At 39.9% G+C, this 18427-nt stretch overlaps 2 protein-coding genes across 9 annotated transcripts in view; one reads left to right on the top strand and one right to left on the bottom strand.

Annotated features, from left to right (window-relative positions):
- RPE (ribulose-5-phosphate-3-epimerase) overlaps positions 1-18427 on the top strand; it is a 48775-nt gene that overhangs the window by 14222 nt on the left and 16126 nt on the right. Inside the window, exon 6 of the transcript XR_016468438.1 lies at positions 3487-3681. The gene's annotated coding sequence lies outside the window, so the exon portion shown is untranslated. The remainder of the gene's footprint in view (positions 1-3486; positions 3682-18427) is intronic.
- Positions 1-18427, bottom strand: part of KANSL1L (KAT8 regulatory NSL complex subunit 1 like) — a 57147-nt gene that overhangs the window by 8084 nt on the left and 30636 nt on the right. For 5 of the 8 annotated variants that reach the window (XR_016468431.1, XR_016468435.1, XR_004168435.2 and 2 more), the window contains 5 exons: positions 18074-18275; positions 7782-7944; positions 3958-4068; positions 3441-3578; positions 1150-1274 (listed from right to left, as the gene is read on the bottom strand). Coding sequence is in view for 1 of the 8 variants with exons in the window: in XM_090144426.1 (XP_090000552.1) it covers positions 1150-1274; positions 3441-3578; positions 3958-4068; positions 7782-7944; positions 18074-18275 (739 nt within the window). In the remaining 7 variants the exon portion in view is untranslated. The remainder of the gene's footprint in view (positions 1-1149; positions 1275-3440; positions 3579-3957; positions 4069-7781; positions 7945-18073; positions 18276-18427) is intronic. The other 3 variants (XR_016468434.1, XR_016468432.1, XR_016468433.1) reach the window with 3 other exon arrangements.

Here is an 18427-nt window from a genome sequence, read left to right on the forward strand (position 1 = left end):
CACAGGAACTAAGGAATTAACTGAGGAATAACAGAAGTGCACAAGAAGAAACTCTTAACTTCAAGAGACTCTGGAGGCCAAATGACTTTTTTTTTAATAAAAGGAATTTCAACCAATCTTAAAACCATCTTATCACTACCATCTACTCCTTGCTTTCATAACTCTTTCTGAAATCAGTGGGTATTTCCCTAATTTCAATTACCAATAGTTTTGAATATTTAAGAGATCTTCAAATTTAATGCTCCCTTCTTCATAACTGAATTTCTTTGCCATGATCATACCAGGATTCGTGGTTTTCTGTGCTCAGTAGTGCATGGAACCTACAAGGGTAAAAACTGAGCTTCCTTGATTACCAGAGAAAGCTTAGCTTTAAATCACGATATATTACGTAATATAATATCTCAATTTTTAGCTGAACGGTAATGGAAAGAGATCTATTCTAAGATGCTGATTTAGGTGTTCTTCAAAGATGGCTTCATCAAAGAAGAATAATAAGAGATCTGTGCATGGCCAAAATTGCCTGAAAGATGTGTATCTGAATTCAGTTCTCCAGCCATCATCACCAGATTAAAACTCAGCAGGCACCAGCACAGCAATAGGCCAAACAGAACTGGAGGCCTGAAACTTGAATAGCAAAATGAATTTGTTCAGTACTTCCAACAGAATTAAAGTTTCTTCAGGGATTTTGCTGAATCAGAGCTCTGCTGTTCCTCAGCAAATTTCTATACCAGAGGCTGAGCTGCACAGAGGTTTCAAGCAGCAGAGCTGAGGCTTAACAAGTGTTGTGACTGTATTTGCACTTGGTGCACATTTTGCACCAAGAAGAAAGTGTTTTAAGAGCTCTTGTGTAACCTGGAAGTATAAATTAGGGTATACTCAATGAAATTTGAAGAAAAAGTAAAACGGAAGGCCCGGTGCCAGTAATTGAAATGTTTGCTTTAGTTCTATTATCTGTAGAACTCTTTCTCTTTAACAAACAATTATCTGTTTTCCAAGCACAGATACTCCATCTGGAATAATTTACTTAATGTAAAAAAGGTTCTTTACTGTAACTTAACAATACATTAGATATAAAGGGCACATATTTTTGATGACTATTTGCAACTCCGTTAACATTTCAGCCAAGACAGTGATGCATTTTTCTTTTACCTGTGATGAAGTGCTGTGAGTGGGCCTAGACATCGCACTGATATTGGTCACCGCTGCAAAACTGCCAGGGGATTCTGGTTCTGCATGTTGAAAGGAGAACGACTCAAACCTACTGTTACGTTCGCCTGTCACAAAAGAACAGTAATAAAAAAATGCATACCGACTGTTGTCTATTAGACCAAGGATATTTTTCCATACAGTAATAGTAAAGTCATTTCTAGAAGCCCACAGCTATCCACTTGAGATTTAATGAATACTAAAAAAAGCTGTCTAAATAAACACTTGTTACTCATCCTGTCATTGTTGTTCCACAAAACTCGTCCCTTTCCTTCTACAAAGGATTTCTTCTGCTGGAACCAACTTCATATGGGCAAATCCTGTTTCTTATTACAGAAACCATCCTAGACTACACACAGCAAATCCAATCAGACCTAGAAGAATGCTTCCCAGCATCCACTAAGAGCACTTCATCTCTCTGATGTACCAATCCCTAACTGACAGATTCCTCCTGGATAAATGGGCAAACAATGAAACAAAACTGGCAGCGAGGCTAACAAACAAAACTGGTTCCTCCATCTTCATGTGTGGTTTCTTCTAGCACTGGCCCATTGCTCCAGACAAATCCTAATTCCCCTTTACTCTTATTTAATCTCAGTGGAAGCAGCATTTAAGAGGATTCAGAAGACAACCACCAGCATTCTGCTTTCCTTGCACCATAATGCCCAGATGAAAGAAAATGAGAACAAATTAACAACTAATAAAAAGAAGCAGCAGATTCCAACTTGGAAAAAAAAAAAAAGCTAAGTCAGATCCTACATCCAAACAGGCCGGGTCAAGGACATGAACTCCCATCTCCCAGGCAGCACTGCACTGCAGCTCTCTGGCACACAGCTTTTATTTTTGGCCTTGTTCATCAGGCTGACCTTCCCCATGGATAATTTCTCCTAGACAGAGCCCAAATTAGGAATAAATATGTAGTACTACACCCATAGCACTAATAAGCTGGAACTGCTACTCACAACTATACCACAAAGCAGTTCTCTGGCATTGGGAAACTGTGATCCTTATGATAAAAGATAGGTTTTTTTCTTCTGTTACCTCAAGCAGCCAAATACTATTAGCAGAGGACTAATTGTAACTTCGAAAGGAGAGAAGAGGTTCTCTCTCTGGTGCTCCCAGTATCCCCAGCTGCTCTCAGTGTGCATGACAGCTCACTTGGGGAAGCAGCATGGTTACAAGGAGTGCTGGGTCAGCACCTGCCTTTGGGGGCTGGGGTGATAAGCATCTTGGCTTTCTTCTTGCTCTTAAGCAGATCATAATTTTTGGTTAAATTATCTCTGTGGCAATTCCCACAGCCCCACCTGAGTTCCTTTACCTGGATTACAGCTTTACAGAAGTGTATATTCCCATCATGTTAACTGATGATTTATACATTCTAGTTCTTTCCTAGGGGACATTTTACACTAATATAGTTTGTCTTTCTACTTATCATTTTTCCTTGTATCTTTTGGGAGGAATTTTGCCAAAAGTTTTCCCAAAGTTCACATAAATGAATCTGTAATAGAATTTGTTAGATTTTACATCCCAATAGCCTGGAGAAGTAAGATGCTATTTAAATCTACACGGGCGTGCTGAATTTCCTGTCTATATGATCACATTGCTCTATGTGGCTCTATAGAAATTTCAGGGCAGCTTCTATTAATTTACCTGTTGCTGAAGTGGAGATTCAGTGGCTTAAAATATAAAGGTAACAAGAGTGAAAATACTAATTATAAGCACTGGTTACCCACAAGTCCTCCTAACAGCTTGGAAGGAAACCAGAACCACAAATGACAGCAGACAAGAAATGAAGCACTGCTGACCAAAGATGCCAGGAATAGTAAATGTTTGGCTGGGCACGTGATTTGACAGATAACTTTGCAATTCAGTGTGTTTCACTAGGCTACTATAAAAAAAATTCATCATGAAAATAATGACACCCAGCATTAGAAAAACACAGTGGAGCTGCTAAGCAGCTTCCTTAAAGAGTATTCCAAAAATAAAATACAGAGCTTGCCTCCTTTTGCAATACACACTGAAGAAAAAAAAAGAGAAGGATTATGGTGCTTTACAATAGCACATTATTTTTACTGGCATTTTAAGTCTATTCCTTTACTCCTGAAGTTTTGCAATAGTTCCCTTTTTGGAGACACCTTAGAATTTGTTCACAAAAGCCCAATGACAAACTCATTTATACAGTACATACATTTTAACAAATAGAACTGTCTTAAACAACACAGTTTTTCTCTTACCCACTGCTGTCTCACTCAGATGTCTTTTCTTTCTTCCTTCCGACAGCTGCTCAGATGTTCCTGACACTGATTGAGATTTGGAATTAGATAAACAGCTATTGTTCCATCGTTTAAGAGCAACATTATGATGATTATAGTCTACAACAGAAAAAGCAAATATCAAGTGAACTTATTCTCCATGGCTGCAATTCCAGGCAATCTCACCTGGTGAACTATTTACAGCGGAAAAGGCAAACTTCAGGTAAGGATCCAAACATTAAAAACACTGCAGTGGGGCACCTGTGTTTGCAGAGAACTCGTAGTCCAAACTCCCTGCACTCGTACTGGTGCCCTCCTGATGGGATCACTTCAGCATAACTGCAGTACCTGTGTTCTAGAGATTCCTCTTCCACCTAAATCCCTGGCCAGTTATCTTCCCTGATAACTGCCTTTGCTAAATTTACAAATTGAACATTTTGGGACAAACTAACGAAAGAAAAACAGTCTTGCAAACATTACAATATTTTGCCTTACGTACCATTTTCTGGAGCTATTTTAAACTCCGCTCCAGGATATGAGGCATCAACAGGTTCTCCCTTGACGTCATCCTTCCTTAATAATGTTTCAAAGTATATGTGAAGAGGAATATCTAAAATAAATAAATAATCCAAACAAAACAAGGTTTAGATGATAACCTATGAAATAATGAAATATGTGTCATCACTAGAGGTCTAGGAATCAATTTACACGACACTGTATAGTATCATCTATGAGCACATCTATGAGTTGTCTTGAGTCCTGTGACTCATAAAATGGCACAGCTCTGAGAACTGCTCACTACAGTATCTGCAAGTATCTTGACACTGTCAATATGGACACAAACTAGGTAAACATCTGAAACTGTCAAAAGCCCAAAGGAAAACCCATTGACCATATCCCAGCCAGACATTTCAAAGGTGTGACTTTTGCATACATAAACAAAAAATTGCAGGCAAGGTAATTACTGCACGTGTGCATCTAAAACAAGTATTACATAAGATGGGCTGTGAGGCCCTGGTACTGCTGTCCAGAGAACTGTGGGTGCCCCATATCTTGAGGTGCCCAAGGCCAGGCTGGATGGGACCCTGGGCAGCCTGAGCTGCTGGGGGCAGCCCTGCTCGGTACAGCTGGTTGGAACTGGATGGGCTTTAAGGTCCCTTCCAACACAAACCATTCTGTGATTCTAAGATAATCTCCTGTAATTGCTGAGAGGTAAGACGTGAAGGTACCTTTCTGTCTGCTAGTACAAAGTGAGTTATGCCATGATAGAAACAAGTCAATTTTTAGCTGTGAAGCTACACTGCCACCTGTGCCAACAGAGGCATTATGCTTAAGTGGTTCCAAGCCCTCCTGCACTGTGAGATTTTAAGAGCCAGTAAGGCGATTAAAATCAAGGTAGGACTTAAACTTAACTGATGCTCCTCAACAAATCGCAGTGTGGACACTGTAGATTCACAGCTTAACTTCTTTAGTCTTCAGTAGCAAAGTAGAAAATTCAAGGTTGTATTACTGTGGAATAAACTATGTCTGTACCTGCCATGACTCCAGAATTGATCATCATGAAAACAAGCTCTGGGGATAAAACGAGAGAAAGACTGAGGTCCTCCCCTCTTGACTGACTTCTGCACTAAGCCCAGCATGATAAAGAGCACAAAGGGCACTTCTCCTATAATCTACAAGGCTTTTGGCTCAGCCTTTTGGGTACAAGTAATTAACACTTTTCAAAATTGCTACTGCTGAGAGCTTAGAGGTAATTTCAAGATACATTCCTTCCTTCTCTCTCTGGCAAAGGCTACAGCAGGAAATGTAATTCATTTCCTGAGGGAGTTCTAACCAAGAATTAGTCTGCAAAACATCTCAAGTGGTAAGGAATTTAGCCACTGTTGTTAAGACAGGAAGGCTTAAGAAAAATAGGTCACTATAAGAAAAGCCTTTCTGGAAATAAAAGAAAAAAGAGAAATTAAATAGAAAGAAATATGTTGACATAAGAAGCAGGCTTGACAACTATTACATTCAGAGGACCGAGCACGGGGCCACAGGGTGGGCATTAAATTATTTTTATTTACATAAAACCACAGCCTCATGTGCCTTGAGGACTTGCCAGGACAGAACTTTTCAATGTATTTTGCTAACTAAAAAGCACAAATTATTTCAATTTGATACTGATCTAAGTAGGTATTTAGTCTCAAGATCAAAGCTGACCTGCAAAAGGTCCTCTTCCCCCCAAGGTTTTTGGCACATTTCCTTTTCTACCTCTGAGTAAAAGGTAAAGAAGGTCTAAAAAGTTTTTTAGTCATGACATTCATGTAAAGAAAAAAAAACACCAAACTTCTCTTGATTTCTTCCTGGAGAACAACCTCACTGTCTCAGATTATGTGCTCCTGTCTCTTAAATAAAATGGCAACAGCATTTGTTCCAGATTATCCACAAACTAGGTGCTAAAGCACCAGGCCCAGTGTCTTAGATAAAAGCTACAAAGTTCCATCCTTGAAAGTGTAAGCTTGAAAGTCACTTTCATGCTCAAGGTATGAGGCAATCACTTGCACTTTTTTATTAAAGACCCTTTGAAATATAGAATCTCTTAAGACTTGGATCCATGATATCATACTAACTGAAGCAAGCAAGTCCAATTGCACAGTACTATTACCTCACCTGCAAATAATGATTCTCCTTTGAAATTAAAAAATAAAAATAAAAAAATAGGTACAAGAAGAATATCTGAATCTTGTACTGAATCCATCATCACACACTGAAAAGTCTAATCCTCAGAGCTTCAGAATACGACAGTGCCAACAATATTTTCTAACACACAGGAAATTAAAAAGAAAGCCTTTTTTTCTACTTTGTTGACAAACTTTTTTTATTCAGAAGAAAGTGATAAAAGATGTGGGGATACCACGAGTTGTATTTTAAGATAAGTTATCTTTCTGGAAAGGGTTAACTAAGGAAGCTGCAAAGAAAGCACAAAAGTGAATCATGCTGCCTGATCAAACTGGAAAATTTCTAGCATACACTCACAATAATTATTTCATATAAAAGAAAATGACAGATAACGTAACAGTCCTCTTGACAAGGAAAAGACAGCAAAGTGCACAGAGCACAATCCAGAGCAGGAATCTACGCTCCCTCAAAAGCAAGGAGTGTGTCCAAGCAGCACACAGTAGTCCAGCACTCTTATCCTGTCTTATCTATTATTAGCAAGGCTAAGGTTCCTGGAAAAAGAGGATAAATATTCCTCAAAAGAAAGATGAGAATAACGTTCTTCTTCCTTCATTCTGGCAAAGTGACCTACAGTATCCACAAGGCAATCAATAGCCTTTCAGTTTCTTTTATTTTCACAATGATTAGAGTTGGTTTTCTTTTCTGATAGATTTCCAGCATTCTTGTCAAACTTCCTAGTCTCCCCTAAGACTAAGGCAAGAATGAAGGCAAGGGGCAAAGCCTTATACAGCTATCCCTGAACAGATATTTAAAGAAACACTGACAAAAGCCACCCAGAACATGTGCTGTGATCAGCAGTCCTTGCTCAGAAGCTGAAGCAAGGAAACAACTTGATTAGTTAGACAAACTGGCACCGAGTGACCCAGGAAGCGTGCAGGGACAGCTCTCCTCTGTAGGGATTATTTAGTGGCAAAGGCCCTCATTACAGCAGGATTCCCATACTGCTCAGTAAAAAGAAGGTTTTGTTTAAAATGCAAAAAAAAAAAAAAAAAAAAAAAAAAATCACAAAGAAAAAGTTCAATAGTATGAATCCCTTCTGCAGACAACAGCACTTGATTGGTAATTTGGAAGTGCAAGTTGCACTTTCAGGGCAAAGAAGAGACAGAGACAACATCTGCATTATTGGTTTAGAAGATTTAAAGAATCAGATGTCAGAAATCATTAACATCAGCAACCACCAAAAGGCTGGTTATCACTAAAACAATCACAAAAACTAAAGAAACTTTCTGAGCCCACGGCCTGAGCTGAAAGCTGCCCACGAAAACAACAGAACCAAGATGTGTGGGAATAGCACCATTCAAGGGATTGCCACTGACTTGGAGTGGACACACTGTGAAACTCACCACAAACAACTCAAAATTTTTCCCAGACCACACTTTCTTAGCTGCAATTGCCTTACTGGTATGGAAAATTCAGATGTGTTTTTCAAATATCAGCGTGGAACTATGATTTTCCTTCAGCCTAAACACGTGTGTTCTGCCAGTAGGAAGTTTTCTGTAAGAACTATAAAAAAATTCACTCCACAGGAAAGTTAGTCCATAAACTGCACAGCTCTCACAAGCACCCAGCCCTCTGTGGAGGCAGGGAGTTTGGGTTACTTACCTGAAGGGAATGATAGGACTGGATGGAAGGAAGAGTCCAGCTCTTGCACGTAATCCAGCATTTTAGATTCCGGACTGTACTCGCTACTGCTCAATGCTGAGGCTGGCACCATACATGGTAACTGAGTTCTATATGGACAGGAGGTATCTCTAAATGATGAAGTCTGCATGGAAACACAGCAACAAAGGTTAACTTCTCTTTTACTCATTTAACTTCCCTCCAGCTGGATCAGAAGAATAAAAAACCTTAGAGTCACTCTTTGACATGTGAATGGGAAAAGTTCTCACACAAATGTCAGATAATCTACATATGACTAACTCTACTATGCTGCATAGTACAAAAATATAAAAATACCCTTTTATTAGAGGCAGGAACTGGTTGTCAGAGTTTCCAGAGCAAAATGTAGCTGCTTCCAGTCATTACATAAATGCATGGCCAAACAGCTACTTCTCTAGACAGTTTGAGCTTATATATTTTAAAGCAAGACAATATTAAATATTTTGTGCAAGAGGACAAAGTCCTTACCTTGTTATAACATAAATGAAAGAAGATACAGAACAATAAATACAGGAGATGGATGCACTGACAGATTAATAGGTAATAAGTGAACTACTACACGGAGGAGAACAGTGAATAGTAACGTAGCTGCCTATTTGCAAGGCTTGTTAAGGCACGGAAAGTAAAATGATGGATTGCATGGAACTGGTAGGTGCAAAGTAGCAAGACAGAATGGCAAAACACGAGAGGAAAGGACAAAGCAGCAGCATGCAGGCAAAATGCTGAGCTCTTAAAGACAGAAGGAAAGAGTGGAACATAGTACTACTAAGCAGTAGTCAAAACAAGCCCATGTTTCAGAATAAGCTACTGGAGGAAAGTAGTGTTGCTGATGCCACTTTCAGCCTTACTAGGTACTACGAATAGCAGCCCCAAAGGTACTGACATTTTTAAGGTCATCCACTGCTGTTGTGCACACAAAAAAATGGAGTTTGCTGCTTTGCCAAATGCTGCAGAAACCTAAAATGAGTGGAGAGGAAACAGGAACACTGAGGTATCAGCTTCTCAGCCTAATACTGTGCAAACAGCCACGTCTATTGTCTCCTGAAAAAGGATTTCAACTTAATAAACTGTAAGAATGAATATCACAGTGGTCTTCTTGATTTTCTTAAGACTTTTTATGGAACAAGAGGAAATCAGCCAGCAGCTGCATCAAAGGAAGACGATCAAACAAACTTTACTTGTATTTTTAGTCGTCCTGCTTCCTGAATCCAAGACATCTCTCTAGCTGCTTCCTCCTGCCTGAGAGACTCCAGGCTGTATTCTAGCAGCGTCACTCATCTGCTAATAATGCAGTGCTTACATCTACCTCACACTCTCTCCCTAATTAACTGTAATCTGTACTTCTGTGACGTGGTGTCAGTATTTGCAACCCATGCTAAGTCAGAAAATATTACATTGTTCACCTTTGTACTGCAGGATAGATTCAAGTCATACAAGCTGCATGTTATGACAGTGGAGCAGAGGAAACCCTGTGGTTCTGAGGACTGCTTGTTGTATTTCACATTTTTATCAAAAGAAAACATTAACAGTCCCTAAACCACCCTGACCTCTGGGCATGGGTTTACATGGAACTAGTTTCAACTTTATTTGGAAATAATTCTTTTCTAGCCCAGGACTCCTTCAAATCAGTGTTGTGTTATTTCCCATGTCAGACATATGGGATACTTCTTCTGTTAAGCTTTAAACACCCATGAAGTGTTGGCAGAACAGGGACATGTTTGGAAACTGTAGAGGGGTAAGTGCTAAAGCAGGCTGAGTGTTTCCTATTATATGGACCATTGAGCTAAAGCCTAAAGAGCTTTCACCTTCATGCAATTTCTAAATTTTACTTTTCAAAACTGCATAAAACCCCTTTTTCACCAAATTTTGTTTTTCTGGAATGAATTGGTTTCCTGAATGTCCACTACTTTCAGCTGCTGCTGCACTCACTCTGCTTGATTTTTTTTTTTTTCCTGGAAATGAACTCATAGTAGAGTTAGTGCAGTTGGTTTTAGAAGAAATCCCCAAACACTAATCAGTAAAATTCCCTAGCAAATATATGGGTAAGAGCAATACATACTGACACACAGTCCCTTAGCTCTGACTGACTTTTTCCTGCTTGAATTCACTTCATTTGCAAACATATTTAGAATATAGCTTAAAGCTAAGCCTGCTGAAAAACATGCATCAAACGGTCAAATAACCTCCACAATCACAGTCTATCTTCAAACAGTAATAAAATCAAATTGCCAATGTTGGGAAATGCCACATTCTTTTCCTCATCTTGTCTGTGGTGGGAGTTACAAACCTTCTGCCTGGATTTGTGCATTATTTCCTTGAATGCTCTGGCACCGACACCTCAATAATTCAATCTTTCATTAAGTCAGTTCATCATTCAAAAGAACAGAAGGACTTAAACAGAAATGAGAGTAGTTTTATTTAAATCCCTCTGAAGTCACTAGAAAAAAAACAACTAAAAACAAGCCTGGCAGTGTCTGTGTTCCCGGTTACCGGATCTGGTTTAAATTTCTGATGCAGTAGTTTTCCACTGGAAAATGCTGAATGAGTGAAATGATGATGTTTGTCAGGAATGTTGATTTAATCAGCTCTTGAAGAAAAAAATTCTGAAGCCCTTCATTCTGCAATGAGAGCATGCTGCTCAAAGAAAGGGCTTCAGCCCTATAGAAAAAAAAACAAGAACTCTGCTGGGGAACCAACCCCTCTCCCCTTCCAGTTCCGTACTGAACAGAGGCTACAACTCAACTTACTATGACAGCAGCACACCAAAAAACAAAACCAAGAAGGCGGCAGCTCACCAAAAGCCAACTGAGCAAAACTACCCCACAGATACCAGCACCCCAACACAGCAACAAAAAGTGGTTTTAAAAAAAAAACAAGGCATACAGCTTTCAAAGAGAGGCCTCTGTGGCATGCCTGGCTACAATGCCAACCTTTCAGAAGGCAAAAAATACATTTGTGAACTCTTATCATTTCTTCCCCTGCTATCCTATAACTTACACACCTACTGAACCATTTTTCTTCATTGCTGAAATACAAAACCTCGTGCTTCCTGAGCTTAAGTAGATATGAAGAATAACATTACATTAGGTTAATTCCATTATGGAAAAGAAAATACACTGTACTTAAGAGAAAATCACAAGAGTGTGGTCTTTAAATATTAAACTAAAATAGCAGCTCTTTTAAACTTCATAAGGAACAGCGTCACCAAGAGAATCTGATTTTCAAAGAGTATTATGAATTTTAATCTTGGCTTTTTTTTCTTAGTACTGTCTTACTGACTCATAGAAAATACAGTGAGCCATTTCTTTTGATATTCAAAACAATTTTTGCACTTGCTTGTGATAAATTGATTCATTAGACAAAGCATGATGGGTGTGTGCCAGTGCTGCAGAAGGTTCAGAAGGCTGGACAGTACCAGCCAACCACCTTTCTGCAGAGAGAAAAAGGTCTGCAGCCACAAAGAGTGCCGTAATTGAAGAGAAAAATGTTCTGTGCTCCTAGTTAAGACTTCTGAAGTGAATACTCACTTCATGGTTTCAGCTACTCATTACTGAAACTCCTACCATTTTTGGAAACAAGCCGAAGTGTAACAGTACAACAGAGAGCCACAGTTCAATTACACCAATGCATATGAATCCAGCAAGTTAATTAAGTCAGCTCAAATACACTCTGCTGAATATCTGTCACGTCTGCTTCTGATTACTCTTATAAGCCTGAAAAAGGAAAGAAAAAAGGATTTATTCTCCCTACGCACACACACCCAAAACTTTCCAGCAACGTCAAAGAGGAGCCATCTTAGTCAGTATTAAAGGCTGTTCTTCAGTAAATGAGTAGCCAGCTACGTTGCAGAGGCCTACCTGCAGGACACGAGAGAACCTCTGTGTGGAGTGGCTGATACCTCTTTGAACACCTAACACATAGCAGTGCAGGGAGAAGATGGGCAAAGCATCTCAGACACCCTTCATGGAATGGTGCCTAGAAGACGGTGCTGAAGATGTGTTACAGAACCTCCCTGCCAGATGATGCTTTTGGAGAGGACCTTTCCCACATGCTTGCCTGCAATCCACACGTAGGTCAGGTACAGCATAGCAGCTGCCCCAGGATGTGAACGCATCAGTCTGCCTGTGGTCCCTCTGAAGTTGTCAGTAAGGATACAGCAGCCATCCCGTGGCAGAAGTTTGTTTTCCCAGGAAGAGAATTGAAGGAAACTGACTTTCATAAATGCAGAGCACAAACTACTCAGCATCCAGCTTGTCTCAAATTAGGATTTTGATCAGTGTCATAGAGGGATTGGTATCTTCCCCATTCCTATAGACCACCCACCTCTCAGAAGTATAAATTAGTTTAGTTCTTTCAATCCTGTTGTAAGCCAATGGGAGATGGACTTTCACCTGCTCTGGTGGGAAATGTATGCTGTCCTGAAGATCCCGAAACAAAGAGCTTTTGTTGAAGAAACAAATCAATTGAAAAATCAAGGTTAGTGATTAATTTTTGACCAATGAAATAACTCCAAAGAAGGAAAATACTTTTTAACCCATGATGATATGTTTTGTAAAAATGCTGTTTAGACATTAGGAGTAGATGTGATCAGTAAAACACTACAGAGAAACCATAACAAGCTAAAACTGCACTGCTGTTAAAAGCACACTTCAGGTGTTTCATTGTGGAAAAGAGACCTTTCAGGCTGACTGGCTTAACATAAACCTGATAGAGACAGATTATGTTTAACTGGCAATAGCTAAAGGAGTTCCCCCTTCCTTCCTCCCCAGCAGACAACAGTCTTATCACACATTCAGAATAGCTGAATGCACAGGAATGCTACTTTTTTTCCAGGCAGTATTTATTGGTTTTATCTTTTACTTCTAATTTACTTCTACTTTTATACATACATACATATATATAAGTATATATATAATATTTAGTATAGTACTATATTTACTATATTTATATTTACTTTTCACACACACACACATATATATATATAAACTTGCAGAGTTGGATAGTAATTTTATCAACTAGTATTTCATTTACAAACTTGGTAAGCCATAACCAAGGAACTGTACCCCCATGCCAGAAGGCTGACACACCCTCAGAGGTATACCACTTTCTCTAAAGCAGGGTGCATCCCCTTTTTGAAGCCTCTTTGCAAGAGACTTGGCACCACAACAACATTCCTTGTATTCATGGCCTTTGAGAAGCCAGCAATGCCAGTGAGCTATGCAGAGGCAGGTGGCAGAGCCAATATCTAGGGATACCAATGAGAGGAATGACAACCAGTGGACTCCTTTCACTGCAACTAAGGAGAAATAGCTGCTTCACTGAAGGCAAATTTTCTAACTGGCTAGTGAATAAAATGCTTGATAGTTACTATTCTACACAGGATTTCTAAACAGCCTCTTGTTTCATTTGGTTTTGTTTTAAAATGTAGAGACTGAGTGAGCTAGAGAAACCAGCAATTGTCACTTTGCTTCTATCTGTACTAGATGGAAATGGGACACAACAGTTTGGATTTTGGGTGGTCCTGTGCAGAGCCAGGAGTTCAACTCTGTCCTTGTGGGTCCCTTCTAACTCAGGATATTCTATGATAACAGGCACACAGAATCCACCTGCATCTCCTGCAATGCAAATAAACAAGCCACGACAACATGGGGCAATCTGGCAGAGGAAATGGAAGTGGGTTGCTAAAATGCTCGCCTCAGTTCCTGACTTTCAGAGTGTTGGCAACTCTGCAAATTTACATTCCAGTCTTCTCTATGTGTGCCTCAATCCACACAACCACATCTTCCTCCAGCAGGTGGAAATATCAAATATAAAGGGAATTTTCAGTTTAAAAAAAAAAAGAACACAGTGCTCCAGAACCCTGCAAAGAACTGGAGAGGACCAAATGTTATAGTCTTTAGATCTCACTCCTCTTTTGCCTCTTACCTTTAGTTATTACCATAAAATGTTTGAATGGATTAAGCCACTACGTAGTCCCAGTGATATCTCTTGGTAAAGCAACTCTCAACCAAAGTTAAGTGAAACTAATGCCATTAGCTAGGATGTGAGAAACAAAATGTCCTGGTAAAACACATTCCTTGTTATGAAAGAAACCCTGCAACAAACCACACAGATGAAATACACTCCAATAAACAGCATGGCATGGCAGCTAAGCGAAGACCTCTCTGAGACTCTCTGAGTAGCAATAGTGCTTATTGGCTGCTTTTAAGTAAACTTACCAGAACTTTTGAGATCTCTAAGATAAATTTAAATCCTCCAAGTTTGGGCAAAAAAACAAAGGCGAAGATATTCCAGGTCCTCACTGCAGGAAGAATATTTGCAGGAGCACTCAGGTATTTGACACTGGAGAATCCACAGTGGGTGTGGGTAGAAAAGAAATTATAAAAGCAACAACCACTGGGAAAAGATTCAACAGCAGCTCAAAGTTTCACATGAAGCAATCTCAGGATTCCAGCCCCCGTCCACAAGCACGCATCCTCCTCCTCCAACGTGGCTACATTTTTTTCCTTCGTGTTACCCTACACAAATGTTTTTAACATTCATTCAGAACTCTTGCTGCTGAAATGTGTCACTACAATCACGTTGTCCACTCTGAAACAAACTGCATCCCAGGATTTACTGTGTGCATGGATTATTTTGAGTGGCTTGTGCACTGACTCACAATCAAGAAATGACCTACGTTCTTACTGAGATATTTAGATCATGAAGGAAGACAGATACAAAACAGATAGCACTGCCAAAAGATGACTCACGGATCATCTTGTTCACTCATTCTGAATTAGTGGACAAGAGGATTTGTCCCCAAAGGAGGTCTCATGTTCCTGAGGATACTGGATGGTGGCAGATAAGCCAAACACCCCGCATCCTGTTTTATTTATCCACGCTGCAGTCCAGCTATCATGTCGATCTGGAAGGTGTTCTGAGTTGCAGACAATTTCAAGGATTCATCTCTTTTTGCACTGGTAATTGCATAAACCCTATGCTTTCTTTCAGATATTACTCTGTGTAAGCATTATGTAAAATACAGGAGTAGTGGAAGGAGTTTTCTTCAGAGTTGAAACGTAGCAAAGCAGAGGACAATACAGGGCATCTCTCAGCAAGCACTGGGCAGATACTACGTCACTAAATACACAAACTTTAGACAGCATTGTAAATGTATGCAGCATGGCAGTAGATAGAGAAAAAAATGTGGCTCTCTTCCCAGTGACCTTTGTGAACCAACAGATGGGATAGCAGTTCAACTTCATTCTTCCCTTTTCCTAACACGTGTGTTGGGTGCTGCAGGGGAGAATGAACTTCCCAGAAGAATCTGAAGAGTTGTGAAGGACAATACTGTGATTGCCATCGGATAAACAAAGAGTATATAGTCAGTCATCTGTTCTGAAAAAAACAAATTCCTCAAAGTTAAGCCAACATTTCTTACATCTAGATGGGCCGTCTGCATTTTGCTGTGATTTTTCTAGCCAGAATTCTCTAGTTCTCATTTGCTCAGATCCCTCCACAGAGCAGCACTGCCCACCAGCACAGCTTGGCACTCACTAGTGCTGAGGCTGGCTGAGGAGCTGCAATGTTCAGAAGATTCCACCCTCTCCTTACACACTGGCAAGTTGGTCTCTGTTAACCGCACAGCTGCTGCAGGGACATGGCAGCAAGTCTTCCTTAGCTGCAGCTTGCCAGCAAGCTAATGTCCTTAAAGAAATGGGAGTCTGTAGACACCATGGTATCACAAGCTATATAAATACCTAAAACTTGAGAAAATATGGGAGAACAACTTTCCAGAGGCAGCACAGTAACACTGTATTAAAAATCCAGCTATTTTCCGTGTTGCTAAGGAATAACTCATTTTTCAATGAAGAGCCATAGGAAATGTGTTGGATTGCTATTGGGGATATAAATGCATTTTGAAAGGAAATCAATCCCAGAGGCTGTTCCCCATTTTGCAGTCTTACCCCCGTCTAATCTACAACTCAATCCAGGTTGATATCCAGCATTCAAGCTCAACAATCCTATCAACAGCTGGGTAACCAAGTGTAGCAAGTACAGCACTAAGAAAGTGACAGAGCCTGTCAGAATGAAATTTCTTCAATGAAACAATACTCTTTCGATGGCTCTTAATTGAAAGACCTGATAACCACTTAGGTTTGATTGTCAGAACATGCTGGAAACGTCCAGTCCAATTTTATCACTCGCTTCCCCAGCAGGATCACTGTTATTCTGTTTTCAACCAGTACTGTATGTGCCTTTGTTAACTGCTTTATCTTAATTTTGAAAATTTTAATTGAGTTTGGCACTTGCATGAAGTCTGAAACTGACAGCTTGATTGCTGCCACCACCTATTTTCTCCAGGAACATGAGCAGAATCTCTCTGTAGCACAATGGCACAGTTCTCCACACAGCCCCTTGGTAAACTTTGCGTATAGAAAGCAAAGTATAACCACAGATTTCTGTGCTGAGAGCCACAGTAAGCAAAAATTATACAACACGTACAGGCAGCCATGACAAGCTGGCTAAGGCTAGCAATGATTTCACAAACACTTAAGAGGCAGGCTTCTGATGGTAAAGCTGAAGAAGATGCATTTGAACTGCAATCTTAGTGCATGCATTTCCAGTATCTATTGACAGCATCTGAGCTGCTTGGCCTTTGAACACCCTGAAGATGCTGAGATTCAGAGTCAATAAGCAGATAGCCAGGCAAGAGGTACAAACTAACACATCTCTCCCTCCATCTATGAGGTCCATTACTAAAGCTCATCAACTGTAAAACTGAGCCCTAGGTATTTGGAAAGCAGCCTAGAGATTCCAAACCAATGAGATTTTGGATCCCATCACTGCAGAAGGAATATTAAAACTTCAGTTATGTCCTGAATTCCAGAATTTTAGACTGAAATTCTTTTAACGTGGCATCAAATTTGGCTTCCAGTTAACTAATGCTAAAGGCTCCTCTGTAAATATGAGAATGCTCATTTCTTTGGAGGGAGAGTAAAAGTGGTCATTGTTAAATGGAAAGCTTCAAGACCTGTTCATTAAGCTCTGAGGCCTCTCTGATACAGCGTTCCCTACAGGAGTTTTTACTGCCAAAGACAGAGACACCTTTGGACATCTTTGCATCTTCAGTACAGAGACACTGGAGGTGTTTTAATGTATGGAAACCCAGCACCAGAAATGTAAAAAACGAGGAGCACACACAGAATTACTGCAGATCCAACCCATCACTGATTACTTAAAAACATGTCCCTTCAGTCCTACAGTCTGTAAAAAACTGATGACCCAGAGCTGCTCAGCTCTACAGCTGGCTGAAAATAAAGGTGTAACTCTGCTTTGTATTCCCACCACTGGTCTCCAAAAATGAAGTTTCTGTTCACAAGCTTCTGCTGCAGAAGGTGCTGAATCAGCACACTCAGATCACATCCTTGCAGAGGAAACTTCATCCCCAGACCACTGGTACACTTAGTATTTTCTAGACAGTTAGCAGAGAAGACACAGAGACTGCTATCAATGTAGCACTGCTTCTAAAAGATGAAGTATGAAGAAATTAAAATCACTTTGGATTAATGTTGCTTTAAAGAGTTCATACTGTCTCTGCTCCCAAATTGCTGCTTTAAGCATTACAGCTAAATAAATTCATTATATGCTACTAACAGCAATATGCCATTAATATCAGATGTGAACAGATATGCCTTGTCTTGCAGAACAGTTTTTTTTCCACCATTTTAAAAGATGAATTCCTTTGTAATGCAGAAAATTTGTAAGAGTTTTAAAGCGCTCATGAAACACCATGGAAGAAGTAATGTATCTAATCAGGAACAGCAAAAAACGGAAACGAGATTAAGATATTGCAACTTAATTTCCTAGAAAATAATGTGCCACCAGCTGTGTAAACTTTCTTGTAGTTAAAGCAAATATTCTGATAACAAGCAGGCAGCTGATTTACACCGAAGTCTGTTTCCTCAGCAGTCAAGCCTCCCAAAGAAAATCTTGAGTTGTCTGTCCTCTGACCAGATTTTAAAGATAGCCAAGCAATAAATTCATTTGAAAAGCAGGATTCTGAGCAATCTTTGATTTTTATGTTCAGCTCATTAACTCTGAGCTCCTGCTGGCACACCTATACGCTCCCTGAAAGTAACACATAAGCAACACAGCATGCACCATTCTTCTGACACACCATACAGACATGTGCAGACTCCAGCAGCTGGACTCTGCTTTTGTCTCCTGAAGAGAGAGAGGCGAAGGCCTACCTGCTGATTCCAGTCACAGGCACCATGCATTCTGTAGAGTTTTCTCTTCTGGAAACTGTGAAGTGGCCTCGTTCGGGCAGATGTGCTGACATTAGTCACAGAAAAAGATCTTAGTCTTGTCCTGTCTCTTCTTCTTTTCTTGATGTGCTGATGATCAAGCAACCAGCTGCTTGAAGAGGATACTTCTCTGTTGTCTGAAGCCCTGCAGTTTCATAATTAATGAGAAAGTTAATACAAAAAGTTAAATATGCTCCATGTGCACCGGCCAAGATTTCAACGTCTGATTAGCATTAGCCATCTAATTCTAAGAGAACATTACAACACTGCAGTATTTCAGCATACTGCTTCAGGAAA

The sequence above is a fragment of the Phasianus colchicus genome, chromosome 7 (genome assembly GCF_987193195.1).
Source record: "Phasianus colchicus chromosome 7, bPhaCol1.hap1.1, whole genome shotgun sequence".
NCBI classification, from domain to species: domain Eukaryota; kingdom Metazoa; phylum Chordata; class Aves; order Galliformes; family Phasianidae; genus Phasianus; species Phasianus colchicus.